Genomic DNA, 21,337 nt, shown 5'->3' on the forward strand with positions numbered 1-21,337 from the left:
AGAATGCTGTAGGCTTTCACACACTGATTATTCTGTTCAGGAAGTGAGGAAGAGTAGGAAAAATCAGCAGGCTGGAGATAATTTCTAAGAGTACAAAGTAACTACTGAAGTTTATAATTTTCTTGATAGACATGAAAGCTAAAAAGCTGGCCTTGGGATACTTTAGCAAAAGCAATCACTAGATTTTAAAAAGAAGAGAAACCCAAGCCATGTTAATGTTACTGAAGATATGTCCATTTTGCAGCCATCCTACAGAAAAGGCACTTTTTCCTGGGAAAAGAGCCTTTGACTGCAGTGCTTGTACCCTAAATGGGAGGAGGGGTGGTAGTGGTAGGCTGTAGTGAACTCTAGTGAAAAGGAAGAACTTGATTGTCAGACAGTCAAATTTTAAATTTCTAAAATTTCTAAATTATATTTTGTATATTGGTCTTGGCATAATTTCCTCTTGTTTCATTGGATGAAGAACAGAAATATTATTCACGCAAATAAAATTTCCTTGCTTGTCTATCATGATCCTCCACCTTTTTTACAATGAAAATTTTTCACTGCTGGAAAGCAGTGTGGCAGAAAAGGACCTGGAGGTCCTGGTCAATGGCAAGTTGAACATGAGCCAGCAGTGCCCTGGCAGCCAGGAGGGACAGCCCTGTCCTGGGGACATCAGGCACAGCATCACCAGCCAGGCAAGGGAGGGGATTGTCCTGCTCTGCTCTGCTCTGCTCTGGGACAGCCTCACCTTGAGTGCTGGGGGCAGTTTGGGATGCTGCAATATAAAAAAGATACTAAACTATTAGAGAGTGTCCAAAGAAGGGCAAAAAAGATGGTAAAGGGCCTTGAGGGGAAGCTGTGTGAGGAGTGGCTGAGGTCACTTGTTCTGTTCAGGCTGCAGAATAGGAGTCTGAGGGGAGACCTCATTGCAGTTACAACTTCCTTGTGAGGGGAACACAAGGGGCAGGCACTAATCTCTTCTCTCTGGTGACAGTGACAGGACCTGAGGAATGGCCCCAAGTTGTGTCGGGGAAGGTTTAGGTTGAATATTAGAAGAAAGTTCTTCATCCAGAGGGTTGTTGGGTACTGAAACAGGCTCTCCAGGGAAGTGGTTATACCACCAAGCCTGACAGAGTTCAAGAAGTGTTTCGACAATGCTCTCAGGCACATGGTGTGATGCTTGGGGATGATACTGTGCAAAGCTGGGAGTTGGACCTGATGATCCTTGAGGATACCTTCCAACTCAGCATAGTCTGTGATTCCATGATTCAGTGATACTGGTAGGGATACAATATGGATACTAAATATAATATGTAACTTGTATTAGATCTAATTAGAATAATCCATTGGCATTTTTATCTTCCACTAAATTCTTCTGAAAAAAACCACCTTTCAGAAGCAAGCCTTCCACAGAAGGGATAAAATTATTTAGGAACAAGCTAATTTGTTCTGTTTCCGTAGGAAGCTTCAAACCCAAGACTAAGTTTTTGGCTCAGCCCTTGTCTTCTTATTCTCCCAGGCCACATGCTCATTGTCATCTCTAGTGGGAGTCAAGCAGTCTTGGGAGCCAGGACTTCCAGCACTAGGAATTCTTGAAACAGTGACCTGCAAGAATCCTCTGTGGGAGGGCTTTCCTGGAACTGCAGTCCCTAGAGACCTCAGGATTCATGATGTGGAGGCAGTCCAGATGGCAGGACTGCCTGGAGACACTGCAGGCTTTGTTCCCTTTCAGGTCACCAGCCAAGCTGGCAGGAAACCTGGCAGGCTTTTGATAGGACCTGCCCCTCTTGCAGCCAAGTCATATATTGATCATTGCCCCATTGTTTGTTCTAGTGTTCCGTGGTGTTTTGACCAGAAAATCTATTTTGGGACCTGAAAGCCTTTCCAAAGGAGAGGTTCATTTATATATGGAAGTTTCCACAAAATTTTCCAGTTCCTATGAATTGGCATTGTACCCCAAACCCTACTAGACTCTTTTTATCCTGTTACTAGAATGGATAGCTGAATGAACGTCAGCTACAGTTCTCAGTACGGAAATACCAGTTTCAAAAACTCTTTTTTGATCTGTCTGGAAATAAGGCAGAAAGTAAAATCTGGGTCTGATACTATCTGTACAGACGTGTCTGTCTGACATCAAGATACTGACTTTTCCTGGTAAGACTTCTTTCTTATGCTACCTTAAGTTTTCATACAAAAGCTAGCTAGCCCTCAATTTTCCTAATTTAACTTTCATATCTACTTTCCCCCCCACCCTTCTCTGTATTTAAAGTGTTACACACACTTTTTCCAAGACACTACTACTATTTGAAGTTAGAAGTCAGACCGCTAATTGTATAAACAGTTTCCAAGACATGAATTTCAGGAAAGCCACAGATTTGGGTTTTTATTTGTTTTCATGAGTGCTAATGAAGTTTTAAGGGTGATGTAGTAGTCTAGCATCTTTGGGATTTGCCCAAATATGCAAAGAGTGCCAGGGACTGATAGTTTCCTTTCGTGAAATTGTCTTTATGGAGGTGGCTTCTAGAGCAAAAACAAACAATTTCTGATGCTTAATGGTGCTATGATGCCAGAATGGATGTTGGAAAAGGATTTTGTTGATTGCAAGAGGGAAAAATACCCAACTGAAATTTAACTAAAACTTGTGCTGCTGCAAAAAAAAGGTGATTGGCAAGGTGTTTTAAACAAACTCCAGAAAGATTACATCAGTGATCAATATTTGACAAAGAAAATGCTTGTTTCGGTGAGCAAGTCTTTGTTATGCCAGAGAGATTAACATTAAGACATTATAATTATAGTTTGTTGTGGCAGCTATATTTAAATCAATTCTTACTTCCTTCTTAATCTTTACCTTATGTATACTTTGTAATGAGACGCCAGGATTCTGGGTACTTTTTTTTTTTGTTGCTGCATTTATAGAGAATGTCTATTTCTATAGAATTTCTTTCTGTCTTAATTTTTATATTCCCTTGACATAATTTCTTGCTGTCCTTTAGACCACATACAAGTCTTACAAGGTTTAAGAATCACTTTCTTGTCAACATGGCTAGCAAAGATTTGTATGTTCACTTTCATAAACTAGTTTATAAACATCTTTCAAATTGGGCAGGTGAACCTTACTCTTTCCCTTTGTTATATATATATTTTTAGGTTTTTTCAGTGGTTCACTTGTGTGAGTCCTAAATCTCTGCAGTACTTCTTTAACTGAGCATATTTCTCTTGGATTTATTTTTTTATTTGTAATATTCTGAGGAGTGTAGTGGGATGAAGGAGCTTGTACAGCAGCTTTTCCTGTCATACTTAAAGAAAAGCACATGACATGCACTTTGGAAAAGTGACCAAATGGTGTAAATGCCCTTTACGCTGTTTCTGATCTTATCTTTATTGCCCTTGTGCTCAGGAGAACATCCTTATATGAGTCCACCTGCCAAAGCTTCAGTCTGCTAAGACAGTTTTGGATGGTCTTGGGAATGCTGAAGTAACCCTTCAGAGCACTCTGCAATGTACCCAGAAATACTTAAAGCTAGTGCAGCAGCTCTTACTCATTTGGCAAGTCTAAGGCTTTAAAGAGAAGATGCAAACTCCTAGTCCCTGTTCCATCTTCCTTCCTGTGGTGCCTGTATTTCAGATTTTAGCAGCATCCGTCTCCCTCTGTCCTACGAATGGATTTCCTCTACCAGACTTTGCTCTTGCTATTTCATTTGCCAGATTTGCCTGGTGCACAGGACCCCAGAACTGAAGAAAGGCTGTCACTTAGGGCAGGTGCCAGAAGGCAAAATAGTTAAGTATGTCACAGCTACCATCACCGATCTTCACAGGGTCCCAGAGTACACATTTTCATTTTCTTGGAAAAATGAAGGCTTTGCTCTTCCTTTTGAGGTTATACCACCTTTGGGAACACATTTTCTATCATTTAGCATGATCATTTCTGTCTCCCTCACTGAGACAATGTTACTGGTCGGGAAAGGTGACGGTAGAGGACTAGAGGAGACAGCTCCTCATCATCTGTCTTGGATCCTGCTGGGTGCAAAACACATTTGAGGTGTCATTTGCAGAGACTCACATTACCTGGAAAGGTGATTTCAGAATGTGTTTCAGGTGACTGTCACCAGTACCAAGCACACCAAATGGAAGAGTGTGACTGCTATGGATACACATAGTCCAAGGCTGTGCTCTGTACAGATCTGGAGACCAAACTGTTCATCTAACCCTGTAGATCTGTGTGTTCTCAGACCAAGGTGAGTAGGTTCTCCATCTCAGGAACCTTTTACCTGCCTACTGAGATACCAGTTTCCCAATCCAAGTTGTATCTTTCCCCATAACTTTTAGTCCTGTGTTGCATCTCAGCACCCTGATCTTAATATAACTTTTAATTTTACATATTCCTAATGACTGCATCTGTGCATACTAAGCTTGAAGAATATATTAGGAACGGAACTGTCTTCAATAAGCCATTTGAGAAACCTTGCACCAGATCTAAAACGCACTAGTCAGTGGAAACATTTTCATGACATTTTACTTGATACTGATTCAGGCTTTTAGTAATTAGGTTTTAAAAGTAAACGTCTATTTAAAAATTGAATAATTGACAAGGTTATGTTGTAGGAGTTGCTCTTTGTTTTACCAAAAAGTTAAATGTTTCCACTTTAAGACCATTTATCTAATATAATTTGCACACTGCACAACTGGTGCCCTGGTGATATCTCTGTCCCTTTGATTACACAGCCTGACCTTGCTCCCCTCATGCACCCACATCTCTCATTATATCTGTGGGAATTTCACACAAGAGACTGAACACAATAGGGCCATTCTTGAATATACATTCCATTGTAATTCTTTGGTTATAAAAAGATTTTGATTTAAAAATGAAACAAATAAATAAGAATCTGATTTTATGAGAGCAAATAGTGAGGATTAATTTAATCTGTAAAGAAACTTCTCAAGATTTTATATGTAATACGTGCTCTACCTAATCCCCTCAGTAATACGTTAGCATTCTTGCCTTATATTTGCTGCTATGACTTACTGGATTCAATATTATCCTGACTCCAGTCTATTCTACATAATACTTCCAGGAATGCTTTTCAAGTTAATATACTCTAATGAAATAATTGACCATGTATTTTCAGTATATATGATTTTCTTTTCTTTAGAATTGTTGCTGTTATTTTTGCATATTCTAATAATAAGATTGTCCCATACAGAACAAACTAAAAATAACTCCTTCACTTTTACAAAAATGGCATCCTAAAAAGTCTGATTTTAATGATCTGAGGTAGAGAATATTTTTCCAACACATGGACCTACTATAGACAGGATTACTCAAGAGCCTTTTCTTTCGTGAAGGTCTCTTTCTAGTCTTTGCAATCACACCTCTTTCTCATTAATGGTCTGATCCCACAGTTCTGATGAAGTGTGTTGAAAACAAGTTTTCACTCATATGCTTTTTTCTTCTTTAGTCTCCAAATTTTATATGACTTTGTTTCCTTCTTTGATGTCTCCTTATGTTGTCTGGGCACCATTCATTATTCTTATCAAGGGTTGTTAATAATCTCATAGTCAGGTAGAACATTCTTTCTTTGACATTGTTGCCCTGTTCTTTAGGTTATGAACATTTTCTTTGTTCACGTGATAATGACTTCTATCCCATCAGCTACAACATTCCTCCTTAACACTGTAAACAACAATAATTCATGAAAGCAAATTAATTAATGCAGGTTTAAAGGTACTGACAATGTCAGACACGAGGTGAAAAGAAATGAAATGCAAATGTACAGTTTTTTTATGGTGGTTTGTGTTTTTCTCCCAGTCTTTGTGAACTGAAGGGAGCTAAGCATGTGAGAAATAAGCAAGGAATGCAGAATGAAAGAGTGCTGTTTCCAGAAGTAAGCAGCTTCAGCTCTCGCATTTAAGAACATATGAAGCAGACTAAGGACACTTGAAGGGCAAAGCAGAAACTGTCAAATAAACTGAAGCAGTATTGCTATTGTTATCAACTGGAGTAATGCCTGGTGCTTCCTGTATAAATAGAACATACCAAATAATCTGTGCTTTATGTTTAAAAATGTTTTAATTTTTCCAGCAATGGGTGAAACCTAGTATTTTAGATTTGTGGCAAATAATAGACTGCAGTAATCTACTGTCAGCTCTGTTTGTATATTTTACAGGAACAGATCATATGCGGGACTCATAAAATGACATTTTAAATAGGTAATTATTTTTTATTCATTTGAAAATAAAAAATAAAGCTAGAAACTCAAATTACACAATTTACAGATGTTTTCTTTGTTTTTATATATAAGGGATTTTGCTTGAGAACACTTGAATGTTTAAAAAAACTGTGTGTTTTCAGAAAATTAAAGCTTCTCCAAATCTGCTCAAGTTGTTCAAAGATTTGAAGATACTGCTGAAGCTGATTGGAGCCCCATTTTTCTGTAAATGTACTGGTAGTGTCCTTGCACTTCTAATTTTCATGTTTTGTGCCAAGGTTACTGTGGGGTGAGATATTCCCACTGACAACACATCTTGCTGTAAGTGTTCATAGCTGCACCAGGAGAGCCATACCCAATTCACAGCAGTTTTCTCTGTGCAGAAATAACAATCTTTTTTATAGGTCTGTATTCTTCCTTCATGGTCAAACACATGAAAGGACTGGAAGATGCATTCATCTGGTGCCCCATCCTTATGCATAGCTGTATAAATGTCTCAGGTGACTTTTTATACAGCCTTTTCAGTCTGACACATGAGGGACAGGATGGGCCTGGCCAGTGGGATGGCTGCTCTCTTGACTGGGTGTAGGCAGAACACCAAAGCTCAGAATCAAAGGGGAGGCTGTGGTACTGTACTTTAGGGCAGAGATGTCATACTCTCTGATGGGGCACAATTCAGCAGGCTCTTGGGACATCTGGATGGGATGGGTTGCAACATTAAGTCATACTTTGAAATCCATCCATTTGGGAGTTCTGCTGAAGCTCTGGCAGCATGACAACTAATTGTCCCTTGCTCTTGGGAGGCTGCAGGTACTCAGCTGCATGTGTCAGTGTTGTTGACAGGCAAGGCACAGCAACTGTAGTGGAGAAACTACATTATGATCCCCACAGCAGTAAAACTCCCCTAAACATCTGCATAGCTCCTTAAGGACAGAAACAAAATTTCATCATAAATGCTGTGGAAGATACACACCCATGTAGAGAGGTGTAAGTTTCAGGGAAGGGGCAAGAAAGATTAAACCATCAAATGTTTCAAGCCCAGTATGCTTTTCCTGTGGATCAGATCATATCCATGGAATGAAAAATACCAATTGTGGTAAAGGAGGCAAATAATAATTTAAAATTCCCCTTAAATTCAGGGTAAATACTTTTTTTCCAGTCACATGGATAATTCAGGATAGAAGTTTTCCATAGATTAGCAGCATCACAATTTTTTTGGTACATCTTTCCATGGCTTATGATTTATATATTAATATCTGTGATTACAAATACTATGTCTTCTATAAATAGCTCTATTATTTTTTTTGCCTTCAGCTTCTTGAAAATAATGTTCAGTTGATAATATTTGATCCCTGCAAAATGTGATTTAGTTCTTCAGTACTCTTCTTGGAATCTCCATATAAACGTATACCTTCATATCATTTTCATGTCAGTTATTTCTGTTGTGAAGCCAATCCTTGATATGTAAATCTTATTTGTGAAGCATCTGTTCTTCATCTCTTAGGTACAGTTAAATAACATGGATCGTCTGAAAAAAACTAAGCTTTCCTTATCTAGAGTATCAACAGAGAATCTGCAGTGCCATAGAGAGTTAGAGTCTTTGTGCTGCCTTTCAAAACTTCAGTGTTGTCATAGTTAAATTGTCTTCCTTGATGGGTTATTATTCCTTTCAGATGGAGAACTAAACAGAAACTGAAAGGAATATAGTCTAGCTCCCACACTGATTTTCTTCTTGAATACTTCATACTCTATAAAAATGAACACTGATGTTCTTTGTGGTTTTCCTACAGGGGAATAAGTACAATTGGGTCATCCAAGAGCAGTAGATGGACCATGACATTACCTATTCAAACAGTAGCCTGTGTGCATTTGCCAGCAAATCCTCTCTGCACAACAAACCTACTGTTTTAGCAAGTTACACAAGAGATTTTGTTCTCAGGCTTTGTTTAAAAGTTTCCTTGTAATGTTTCCTTTATGTGTATGAATATTTATTAAAAGGCCCAAAAAGATACAGGAAATGTACTGTAGACATGGTCATTTTTGGAAGAGCATGTTATTAATGTAACATACTAATCAGCAGGAATATTCCACGAGTGACCTTCTTGGTACACAGCCACACAGTGAGGGGCCAAAACAGCTACACAGAAGTGGTGTGTTCCTTACCAGGGAGGAGCTGCCTCCATCTGTGGCTAAGAGGGATAGTAGGATGCAAATAAAAATAAAACTCAGTGACACCAAGCCAGTGAATGGTCAGAGTGTGGACATCAAGATCAATGATTTTGGAAGACTTTTTAAGAGACATTTTGGAAAATGAAGCTTGGACAAGAAAAAGTCTTATTAACAGGTAAAGCAATATTGTTCACAGTGAAAGACTTTGTCGCAGGCTAATGAATGTCAAAGCAGCATTTTCTTCACCTCACTGCTGTCACACCTCTGGTCTCCTCTCCCCCAAATTTTCTTTGGAGAGAAAAAGAGTTTTTCAGTCAGGATAGACTCAGCTCCCCAGCTGTGGCCCTGCTGTCCTGTCCAGCTCCTATCTCATTTCAGTCAGGCACAGTTCTGCCCCTCCTTACCCACCAAGGCTTTTTGCACTCATTCTTGCCTATTCCTATGTTCCAACCTCCCACTGCTCTAGGAGGTTTCTGGAAGGGACAGGCGTCTGCTCCTATGTCTTTCAGCAAGATTCCCATCAAACATCGTCAGGGACTGATAAGCTACCACCTGTCTGCAATACACAGCTGTGCTGTGAGCCATGGGCCTGCAGATCTCTGCTGTACCTCTCTGCCTGCCCTCGCTGTGCTGCTGCTGTGTTAGCAGACCCTGTGTGTGTGGGCTGAGCCAACACCTGAGGGCTGCTGTCTCTCACACTGCAGTCCTGGGGCAGCTCTCCCAGACTGTGAATCACAGGGATGGCCAACTGGAGCTGGACTGATGGATGAGCTCGGGAGAGCCCTGCAGCTGACAGCAGCTGCTCACCCTTCTCTCTGGTTTCCCTACCCTTGATGTGTTGGGAGCAGCTGGGAGTGCAGAGCCAACAGCTGCAGATTTGCCTTTCTCTTCTGTCATGGCTGACTCAGGGCACACTCACCAGGAGGAATGGAAGCAGTGCACCTCTGCTTCTTCACTCTCATGCCTTCATTTCTCTGACAGTCATCCTCACTGCCGCCATTGTTCTTCTCTAGCACCATTTCTTGGTATCCTGCTGATAAAATAGGAAAAAAGTATCGTCGAGTTTTCAGGACGTGATTGTATGAAAAAAAACAGAAGAGGACAATACAAACTGCCTCAAATCAGAGAATGGCTAAAATCCTCAACAATGGTTGTTAAAAGTCTGGACTTTAAAAAAAACATGTTTGGGGATGAAAGCATTTCTTTGTCCACAGTGTAGTGTGGGGAAAAAAAGTCAAGAAAAAGAAAAAGGTCTGTGAAGAAAGTGGTAGCTTCCAACTGCTTATCGTTGATTTATTTGTTGGAGAAGAGCAGTAGGATAGTGTTTAATAGCTGAGACAATCTGGGTGCACCTTCCTCCTTTCATACATCTGTGTCAAAGAAAGTATTTTTGAACTCCTTAGTCTTTTTCCACTCATAGTTACTGTTGGCAACATCTTAAGAGAGCATCTTGGGGAGCTGCATGGCTTTCAGTTTACAGGTGGAAGATCACTGGGGAGCCAGGGGCTGCAGCCCCTCTGAGGAACAATGCAAGGTAGCCATCAGGCAGCTGTGGCTTGTCGTGGTGTGCTTGCCTGTGCTGGCAACTGAGATACTTGCTACAGAGACTTTTTACCTCCTGTATAAAAATAATAATTGTGTTTACTAATGTGAGCTCTTTGATGTTGGCTAATGTCCTTCAACCTGCTTGTAGTTTAAGGTAATTGTAAACAGACATTAACATGCAAAATAGGTTATAGTTTCAAATATTTATACAAAAAAAAGAGGAAACAACAAGAAAGAACAACACCAGCAAAAGAAAAATGAGCTGTTACTTTTTTTTAAAAAAAGTTGAAATCTCAAAACCCTCCTTCCTTCTATCTAGTTGATTTGCTGCAGGTTTCTTTAGCTGCATTTTAAGGGCACTATTTTTTTGCCTAATGGTCTCAGATTGCATTAATCAGATTGCACCAACTTTCAGCACCTCTGTTTTTCTTTTATTTTTTAATGTCTGCAGGGGTCACAGTCACATTTATAATTCTTTGGAGTATATTACTGTCACTTATCCAGGTTGTAGTTGCTCAACCCACCTGAGATATGGTGTCCCTTTGGCCCATCAGGAGCTGTCTTCCATATGTCCATTATCAGCACCTTAACACAGTGAAGAAAATATTTTCACCTGCCTTGTCACCTCCCAGCTCACTGTGAAATAATCTGGATCTACTGAATCATATTTTTCTATCATCTTTTCTATAGGTTAAATAATCACCTAAGTTAGTCTATGAAGAACCCTGTTTACTCCCTATTTACCTATGCCAATTTTGAGGTATTCTAAAAGTGGTTGTGCATTTTAGATTGAATGTCAGAAAATCAACTATAACTTGACTTCTCTATTATGTAGGGTATTCTGATCAAAAGGAGAAAGAAAAGTCAGAGACACAATAAAAAGAAAGTCTTAATATCACAAAGCATTTGAACTTACCATCATATTGTTAGTGTGTCTGTGTGCTAAGTCTTTACAGCTGTTTTCATATGTTCAAAGTCCATTTCTGAAATTTGCTTCTGGTGATTAAATGCATCCTAATATGAAACTGTCCTTAGCAAATACTCTAAATATGGATTACATTCAGACACTATCATTATGTTCAGCAAATGCTGATATTTCTTACCAGATGTAATTATTTTTCTCTTTAATACATACAGAACTTTGTTCAATAAGCCTATGCCAATGAAATGTTTGCTTTACATAGATGGAGTATCCATAAGGATTGATAGTAAAAGGTGCTGATCCACTCTTGACTTAAGCCAAGGCAATACAAAGTTGAACCTAGATTTGGTGAAAAAGAATCCCACTGATTTTTCTAGTCCAATCAGCATTACCTATTGCTATGTTGTCCTCAAACATGTCAGAAATATGTTGGTAATGATAAGGAAAAGTGGTTTTGAAATGAAAAGGATACTGAGAAATGGATAAGTGCATAGTCTCCAGTTAACACCAACTAGAAGAGGAGCATTTGGGAGATGTTAAGCAAATTATTCTTGGTGTGCTATGCATAATTGCTAATTATTTTTTCCAAGATAGCTCATTTATGTCCGTTTATAATAATCTTAGGTCATTCACTTTTAAATGTTTCACTTTGCATCCTTTAAGGCAATGACAGAACCCCTGCTGACTTTGAGGTTAAAATCCAAGAATCAAAGAATAGTTTATAGTCGACACCAACTTGTGTGGCTTTCTTGTCTAAGAATTTACAGCACTGAGTAGCAATCCATGGAGATTTCAGCCTAAGGTATTTTGGCTAACAGGTGAAGGAAATAATTTCTCGTGCAGTTTTGCCCTCTGCCAGGATGGCAAGGTGCTGAATGCTTCTTTTCTTTCTCAAGGAAAACTCTGCTATAAATGAAAGCAAAAAATCCAACCAAACAAAAAAGCCATATAAATTGTTTGGAGTGACGTGATTTACCCTGCTGGATAATTCTTATTTATAGGCATGTTTTACCCTATAATGTTTGTGCATTTCTTTTTCCTACTTTCTCACATGTCCCTTGCTGTTTCAAATAAAAAGTAATTACTACTGTATTTTCAAGAAAACAAAATTAGAATAATAACTACTTTTTAATACCATGTTTGGTTAAAAGAGTAAGTTCATTTTAGAGCAAAGAAATTAATCTTCTGTTTGTTATGAACAGCCAGCTATTGGTGAAAAAAGTGAATGTGCTCTAAGAATAAGTTCTACAGGTTTTCAAATAATGGGATATTAAATATAACAAGAAGTATGTTATTATAAAATAAGAAAACTGGGTTCCAGCTATCTGAATTTTAACAAAATTTAGCTCATATGCTGATGGTTATTGATGCTCTAGTGGTATGTGCAGTAACTGTAGAAAGGTGCCCTACTCTTTGCTTGTTCATGTGTAAACCAGCTGTTTGCTGACTTGACAAATTTTGTCTTTATTTTTCATGTCTGTACAAAACACAAGAGATCTGAACTGAATATTTCATTTATTTCTGTTTGAAGAAACTGATTATCAAGCATTTTGTGTTTATTGATTAATCCTCCATGCTCTTCGTATTATTCTTAGTCTGTGTTTGGGTGTAGCAGTGCGTGGGCCCTTCCCGGGGGCCGAGTTCGGTGAGGCGGGGGACAACTGTCGGGAGGCAGTGCCGGAGAGGCGGAATTCCGTAGCTGTCAGAGGCGACTGAGAACTGGCTTTCGTGCAGAGAGAGACACAGTCCACTTTGTTGAGGCCAAGGAAAATTTATTGAAGACAGAACGAAGGAGGGGAGGAAAGACCCCAACAAAATGGCCCCGAACCTCCCGGGACAAGGGTTTTTAAGGGAACTGTAAAGGGGAGGAGAAAGCCAAAGTGGCCAATGAGAGAACTGGGACTCGGGACTGACACTGGGGGCATGCCATCGGGACAGAGGGAGGGAGGGATTATACATTCAACAAGCCAATCAACCTGCAACAGGTCCAAAGACAAAGGAGAACCTTCCAGAAACTTAACCAAAAAGGGGCAGAGAGGGGAGGGACCGAGCCCACTTCCACACCCCGGACGAAACCACCCAGCCTTGGGCGCAGGGGGTGCTCAGTTTGACGATGGTGTCTCCCACTCGGCCCATGGGCTGGGCTGGTCCAGGTGAGCCAGGGCCACCGTCACATCTGGGGAATGCTCTCTGGCTTTTGTTCTTGCTCACTGGTGTCTCAACTGTGACCTGTCCACTGCTCACATGGAAGAAGTTATTTTCTACCATCTTTCTGACTGCCTTTGTTTGTAACCTGCCTCACTGACTGCCCTTTTTTCGACCTCAGATAATTTTATTAAAATTATATGTTTAATGCTTTCTTACTGTTACTTGGACAACCCTATAAATCAGTGCCTTTATTAGTCACCTCACTTTACATCTGTTTTCTTGCTTCTTCATATATTTTTCTCATTCCCCCCTAGCAGCTGCCTAACCCTTGTTAGCTCCTTATCTATCCTTTGCTAATTTGCGAATGAGATGTAATTTTATTGTGCTCAAGTAGAGTACAGTAAATTCTACATCTCTCACTTGTGCAGAGTGCAGTAAATTCTGCATGCCTCTCTTGTTCAGTGAACTCATGGACTTCTCTATGTCATCTTCAAGCAATATCATTGTGTCTTATATCATGTCAAAAGTTCTTACCATCATACCCTTTGATCTGATTATTGTTCTTATCAAGTTGGACTCTCTCCTCGTCTTAGTCTCACCTGGTCAGAATGGTGAATTCTTTATACATTGATGCAGAAAACGGAAAAAAGAATAAATAAATAAATATATACATTAGAGACTGAAGAAGGTGCAGAAACAGAGACAGTCCCAGCTGCATGTTGCTATACTGTGCACATATGGCAGCACATTCAGTTTAATAAAAGTGATGTGTAGTTTTCCATAACTTGCACCCCTTCCCTCCCTTTTTCTCTGTGCTTGATAAGAAAACTCTGTAAGACAAGTATGCATGAACAGCTTGTGCTGAGTTACATGAAAAATGAAGTGCAGAAAGGGTAGGAAAAAGAAGTGGTATTGTATTTAGCAAGAAATAAAATGAACAGTAGAAAAATCAGAAAATAGAATAAGTCTTGGGTGAAAAATATTTTTTTTGCCTAAGTTTAGTCTTTGCTTTTCAGATTGTCTTTTATATAATTTAATAATGCTGTATTTTGTTTACAGTGTCTATATTGAAACTGTGATGTACATCATAATTGTCAGCACAATAGTGGTTAGTTGTCCAATATTCATGTTGTGTCTACAGAACTCCCCCTCAAGTATCTTGTAATTTCAGTTTAAGCCTAAATTAATTCTGTTCTTGGTCTATAGCACTTGCTTATGGTACATGTGGTTTTGCTTTGGTGTGTTTTTTTGAATGTCATGGTTGACTAATTTAAAATACTGTCACTTCACCTTACAAATCTTCAACATATTTTTTTTCCCTTTGGGACACCAAGTATTAGAGTAATTCCTAAAATTTCTAAAAATGCCACCCTATCCTGTGTGCTGTCCTAAAATCCCTCAGGAGTTTGATTCTATCACTTCCTTCTTTGGCTTTTTACAGCTTTCCAAATTAAGTTTTTCCTAAATTAGGAATACCTTTTATCTTAAGGACTCCTTCTGCAGTCCTTTCAGGTTTTTCTTACTTCAAGATTAACATTGTTATAGTAACATTTGCCCTGATAAAGGATACCACAAATTCCTCTGGTCTACTTTTTACTTTTTGTGTATCTAGTAGTATGGTCATTATTTGTCTCCTGGTTTTAGAGTGATCAAGCCAATCAGAAAAGAAAAAAAAAAATAGGGATACAATACAATGGGCGATCACACTTGTTAATTATCAAGAGGATAGCAGTACATTTTTGATGTTGAACTGAATTCGTCTTCTTGTCTATTTCTTTTCTGAATATTATAAACTCAAAAAAAAATTATCTGATCATATAATAACTTTTTACATGGAAATTAATGGATTTTAAATAAAAACACTTCTTCTTATATCTGGGCATTGTGCTGGCTGTGATGTTTTTCTGCTTATCATTTTAACATGTCTTGGTAGTTTCTTTGCAGTCTCGTAAGGGGCTTTGCATATAAAATGTCTGCAGGTTCTCTCTGTAGCAGTCTTTCATCAAATCTAGTAAGAAATCTAATTTAAAAAAGCATATTCACACATTGTAATGAAGAAGTTAATTATCAAGTCAGTACTGGTGCCAAACATAAGCCTAACCATACATGAGACTATTGGGATTTCTTCTTGTATTTGGCCTTGTTATTGCTCTGTTCTGGGCTCTCCCACAACAAGTGAGAGCTTCTTCATCTCATCCAGTTGAGGAACTGCTAGACAGACTTACACACAGCCTAAAAAATGGTCATTTGGGGTGTGGCAGGAAGCAAGTAGTACTTTCAAATGGCACATAACTTCTGATAATTTTGCAAATGTCATCAGTACCTGCTAATAATATCTCGTGATTTTAACATACTGTTTTCAGTACATTAAAAGAATAACTATAGATGAGTCCACCCATATACATTCAGTTAAAACAATATACAGGGAAGAAAAGAAAGAGTTTTTTTGCTTTTTTCAATCTCTAGGGGTTCGATCCAGTGACAGAAGAATGGGAGGAAGGTTGCCAGATTCCTGAAAAAATCAAGGCATTTCCAGTGAAATGGGAAAGAAGGAAAGGGTGCAAAACTTGGAGGGAGGGAAGAGGGAAGAGAAAAGAAAAAGCCATCTGGTTCTCTAGAGGTCAACTACACTGAGTGATTGGTTGAGGGATTAGATTTGGTTTGTTGCTGCTGTCTCTGGAGCAAACCTCACATACATCTTACAGGCAAGTTCATCTAAAAATTTATTCGGAGAAACTGCTCTGTTTTGTTCTGCTGTGACTCGTAGCAAAAATTAGTATAGAGTCCTTCTTGCTAAGTATCTACATCTGCTGTGGCTCATCCCAGCTTCCTGATAAAGCATACAACTACCAGATGTTATCTGAAGAGTGGATTTTTGGCAGCTGGATACTATGGCCAAGGTTTGATTGCTAAGCAGTATCACTTGTTAAAACATGTGCAATGCCAGTGTTGCTCTGTGCGCCGGGTTTTTGTCTGCAGTCTTAAACCCATAAGTAGTGCAACGAAGTTGTAACATCTGAAGGAATATAACAAGCTTTTCTGTGCTGAACAAAAATGGCACAAATGGGGAGCATCTGTCATGTATTTAAAACAAGTAGTCATGGTTTTTTTCTCATTATTCAAATTGCTTTTGGATAGCTCTGCATACCTCTATCAAGTCTTTCCATTCCACGTGAATTATAAAATGCTATGATGATAAAATCATTAAATGTTCAGTTGTTTGTGACACCAGGAGACACTGGAAGAGTAACAAAATATTTACATGACATGAGTACAATACAGTGTGTCAGTTCTTGACAGCAAAACCTTATTTTAAAGTGTTCTTTTTTACTAGGTTAATGTAGGAAACATTTCATAGGTGCTTTTTCTAAGTCAAGGTCTGTGCCTTGCAAATTGAAATATGAAAGCAGTGTCTGCTCTGAAATGGTGATCCCTAAATGGGTGTTTATCCTAAGAAAAAGAACTATCCTAGTTGACCGGTTCCAAGATCCTGTTTAAATAACTGTGTAATTTCATTGAAGGCAGAATTTGTACAAAGCATGAAATTGGCTGTTTTCTCTCCATAGGGAGAGGTGGCAAGGAATTTTTCCGGAAGAGCTAATTATATCTTGTTTTCTGACCTTGACTCTATTTCATCTCTACTTTTGCTAAGCTGGACAAAATCATTCACAATAAGTGTTTCATCACCAGGTTTAATACCAGCTCAGTCTTTGTCCCCAGTCTAAGAGCTTTTGTGCCTCCTTGTAGACTTAAACACTGATGTAGTCTTTATAGAACCACTAGAGCTGTGATTGAAAACGTTCCAATGTTACCTTTACTTCAGAGAAAGTAGGTTTACAATGCCCTTAGAGCTTGTCTAGATACAATTCCATAGTTTCTATGGTCAGATGGTAGGTGTTGTTTATATCTTTTTCTCTTTTGAAGTTTTGCTGGAGTTCAGTCAGGAGAAAAGACCTAACATGGCTAGTGTCCCTTTTTTTGTGAATAAATATATTGTACAATTTGTTTTTTAAAATCACTGACAATGAAGTATTCCATCCTTTGGACTCATTCCAGAAAGCTAAGCCTTTCTTTTTTTCTTTACATTTGAAATCTGTTTATGACAACCACCACCATTGTGGTTTCTTTTCTGTGTTTGTTCTTCCTCTACTCTCCATCCATTCCAAAAGGTTGCAGTGGAAATAATGTGTCTTTCCAGCAGGTGAATCAGATTTTGGCTTCTTAAGTATTCCTATTGTAGCTTCCTTTTGCCTCAAGTTTATCTGACAGTTCTCCTGAAGGTTCATCCTGTCTCTGCACTTGCAGTTGTCCATTGTTCTTATTTCTCTTTAATGCTGCCCTTCAATGTGTCAGAGCTTCCTGCTGACAGCTATCTAAAATGCTTTCCTTGTTTCCTTTCCATTTATACTTTCACTTCTTTTTCAATATCCATTAATGATAATTACCCATGTAATAAAACTGTTATATAATAAAAAAAAAAGGAATATGGTATTCTAAAATAAAGGGCCTGTTGAGGTTTCCATCTGCCAGGTGCCACCTCTTGAAAAGTTGGTGCCTTTTTTACATTCATCTGAAGGCTGTTATTCATACTTGAGTAAATGGCCACGCATTTTTGGCACACAGACTCCTGGAGAATGGGAAAGTGCATTCCCCTGCTGCAGGTGGGTACGTGCTGCTCATGGACTTGCATAGTCCAGCAATCCATCTGAAGGGCACAGACCAAGCTATGGTGTAGCATTGCAAGCCTCCTTTGTCAAACAGTCCTACACGCTTCCCTGGTGGCATGGAGCAGTGCATGTTAGGAGAGAAGAAATGAGAGCTGTGGTAGCCATATCGACAGCAATACTGTTCCCCATTTGTTTGATGTAAATACCAAGTCAATGGTTTGCAGCATTCAAGAATCAGTCCTGTGCCTTCATGCTCTCTGTAAAGAATGTGGAATCGTAGAACATTCTGGACTGAAAGGGACCTTTAAAGGTCATCTAGTCTAACCCTCTTCTGCAGTGAGCAGGGTCATCTTGAACTCGATCAGGTTTCTCTGAGCCCTGCCCAGCCTGACCTTGAATGTTTTCAGAGATGGGGTCTCATAAGGGCAGAGGACAGGGTCAGGATCACCTCCCTCGACCTGCCACATTCCTTTTGGTGCAGCCCAGTACACAGCTGGCTTTCTGGGCTGCAAACACACATTGCTGGCTCATGTCCAGCTTTCATCCACCAGTGACTCCCAGTCCTTTTCAGCAGGGCTGCTTTCAATCCTTTCATTCCTCAGACAGTATTGTTACGGGGGGTTGCCCCAACCCAGGTGCAGGACCTTGCACTTAGCCTTGTTGAATTCTCTCTCTCATTCCTTGCAGGATGGAGGATGTAGTTTACCCTGTCAGATGGATGCTACCAAGTTCCACCATCCTAAATGTTTACTACGGCAATTCAATACATAATCACATATATTGCAATCTGAAATGAGACAGATCCAAACACCTTTTTTTCACACTTTGTTCAAGCCAAAGTCAGAGATGCTTTTTCTTCCTTGTGTTTCTGTGTGCTGGAAAGCATCATTTATCCATTTATCCCATTGACCAGTGTTTACCGAGTCCCTTCTGGTTCTAACCACAGTGGGATGGTGAAGCATGATGTTATTAGACATGGCAGTCTGTTTGCCTGACAGTACCACCAGAGGTGAACCTGTCAGGAATGTCTCCACCAAAAAGTATTGCTCATAGGCCTTTTTGTCAGGTTACTTGACACTTGCTCATGAACTATGACTAGCACTGCCTCTTAAAATATTCTGTATGTTTATTTTATAAGCCATATGGCCCAAACTGGCCTAGTGTTGTATAGGTGTGAAAGACAGTCTGGACAGATTTAATTACTTTGGACTTTTGAGCTTTACAGTAAAAAAGTTTCCATGGTAATGTAATTACTGTATTGTGATTTATATAATTTATCCCTATTTCCCCTTGGTTATTTCTTGATTTTTTTTTCACTTTCTTCTGGAAAACTATGTTTTCAGGAAAAGAAAGAAAACAACCTTAAACAACTAAATAATTAGTTCTGCAAAAGAATTGCTGTGCATATTTTACTTAAAACCAGATGTGAAATATGTGGCTGTTAGGAGCTGAGAGATTTCACCTAAGGGTTTTGCTAATGGATCACTGGAAGCCTGTGAATATATATCTTTCTGCTCTTGTGGGAACTTTGCAGAATAGTTAATAGGATCTGAATTAGTGATCCTCACTAATTAGTTAGACCCTTTTTCCTTTGTAGTCCTTTTAACACTTTGTAGCTGTTAAAAATGTTATGTATACAAAATAGTAGGTGAGAACCCTTTCAGATGAATAAAAGATTTAAATATGGCTGTGCTATCAGTTTTCCTTTACAAGAGCTCTCAGTCAGTGAAGTGTTGACTGTGGTAAGCATGATGCATAGTAAGCAAATGGAAGTCTTCACTGAGCACAGTTTTCTTAATTTTTTTTTTTTAATATTATAAAAATATTTTACTGTAGTTCAACTGTAGGTTTCTCACAGAAGTAGTAACCAAATTCATGGGTGACTGTTCCTGTCAAAGTAATGCAGGAATTGTTCTCAGAGGATGCTGCAGCCTGGATGTTTAAAATACAATGCAGGTCTGCCTTTTGTGTGCCCTTAATCTGAAACTGGGTAATGCGTCAGTGTACATTGACTTATTCTACAGTGTGATAAATAATTGTATGGACTTATTCTTAGTGATGCATTTTCTTAGGCTTTTTGTCTTACAGTCAGTGATTTAAATGTCATTAGATTGCATGCGCATAATCATGTAAACCATGCAGAGCTTGCAGTTTTTGTGTCCTGGCATAAATATTGCATCTCTGAAAAGATGCAATGTAATACAAAGAAATGGTAGAACAGGAACATATCAAGGAATGTATATACAAGCATGTTTGTAGCTCAACGTAAATTAATTTGTGCATAAACCATGGGAGTCTGAAGAAGGCTGTGAGCTCTATCCTGATTTTTACCTTATAATACACTGAAAAAATGATCTGGGATGCTAAAAGATGGTTATTTTTGGCAACCTATATCAATTTCCTATTCACACAGCAACTGGTGGCAGCTAAAAATAATCCTGGTTTAGTACTAGCTAAAAATCTGGTCGCATTTGGCACATGAACAACATGCACAAATAAAATTTAAGATCCCCTGTTCTGCTATTTCATTCGAGCCCACTCATCAAGCTTAGTTTGCTGCCATTTGAAAGCTATTGAAAAGCCATTAACTGGCAGGACTGTGAAAGCCGCAGTGCAGCAGCACACCTCAGTGCTGGAAGAATGTGGCTGCAAGTGCACACCAATTAAATCTTCCTATTGCTGGGGATGTGGGATTAGGAGCGGTGTCAATCAATTGTGCTACAATAGCACGTGCAGTAGTCATGGTTCAAGACGCACAGAGGTTTATCGTAACTCCAGCAGCCGGGTGAGGGTGACTTGGAAGCCTCTGCGAGATCGTGGAACAGAACCTACGTTAAATAATGTATTCTGAGGTGTACTGGATACCTGAGGAAGGGCTTTAAATAATGCATTTTCTGGGCATGACAGTTGTAGCAGAAGAGAATGCTGAAACCTGTAGCAAGACTACAGCCTGAGATGAAAGAATGTCTCATTACCATTTTATCAAATGCTGTAAGTAACAAAATGGTTATTTTGCTTTTAAAACTGTCTTTTTATTTTGTGAGGTGTGTCTTTTCATTACATATGCAAAAAGTCGAAGGCAGATGCTGCATGATGTCAACATAGTAGTGGGGAAGGGGAGTTGTTACTTTGCATGTGAATATATAGGCAGACCCCAGTGTTTCTTTCTCTCCTCTGTTCAGAGGTAACTTCATTGTGTGTGTGATAATGCTCTCATTCTGAACTTCATAATGAGCAGCTTTTAAAACTTTTGTTTAAATTAATCACCAAAGAATGTAATGTCCAAAAAGAAGAAACGTCATTCGCAGCATTATGTTAAGGACGCCTTTAAGGACAACCTTGGAACATGGCTCTCACAGTTTGCAAGGGTATACAAATAGCTTTATAATTATGAACCCAGTTCATCATGTACTGTAGATCAAATGCTCATATCCCCTCTTTATCAGAATATTTAGCTATTTGATGTGACAGATGTAGAGAAATAATAATGAACTTTTAACCTTGAATCATGCAAGCTGCCTCCTTAAAGACATCCTGAAATTGGGATCTGTGCTAAATGCATTTGATTCATTGCAGAGGAAATTCCTAGCAGCAATTTTTTTTCAAGGTTGCATGTCTTCCCAGCTGCACATTTTTCAAGCTTTTAGGATTTGCCTTTTATAGCATCCAGGGTCTGAGTGGAAATTGCTGGATTT

General features: G+C 39.0%; 1 protein-coding gene across 1 annotated transcript in view; it reads left to right on the plus strand.

Annotated features, from left to right (window-relative positions):
- The first annotated feature begins 20,246 nt into the window (after positions 1-20,246).
- MYO16 (myosin XVI) overlaps positions 20,247-21,337 on the plus strand; it is a 293,290-nt gene continuing 292,199 nt past the window's right edge. The window contains exon 1 of the mRNA XM_085052748.1: positions 20,247-20,633. Within this exon, the coding sequence (XP_084908874.1) occupies positions 20,606-20,633 (28 nt within the window). The 5' untranslated portion in view covers positions 20,247-20,605. The remainder of the gene's footprint in view (positions 20,634-21,337) is intronic.

The sequence above is a fragment of the Lichenostomus cassidix genome, chromosome 1, assembly GCF_008360975.1.
Source record: "Lichenostomus cassidix isolate B80296 chromosome 1, HeHo_3.0, whole genome shotgun sequence".
NCBI lineage: Eukaryota > Metazoa > Chordata > Aves > Passeriformes > Meliphagidae > Lichenostomus > Lichenostomus cassidix.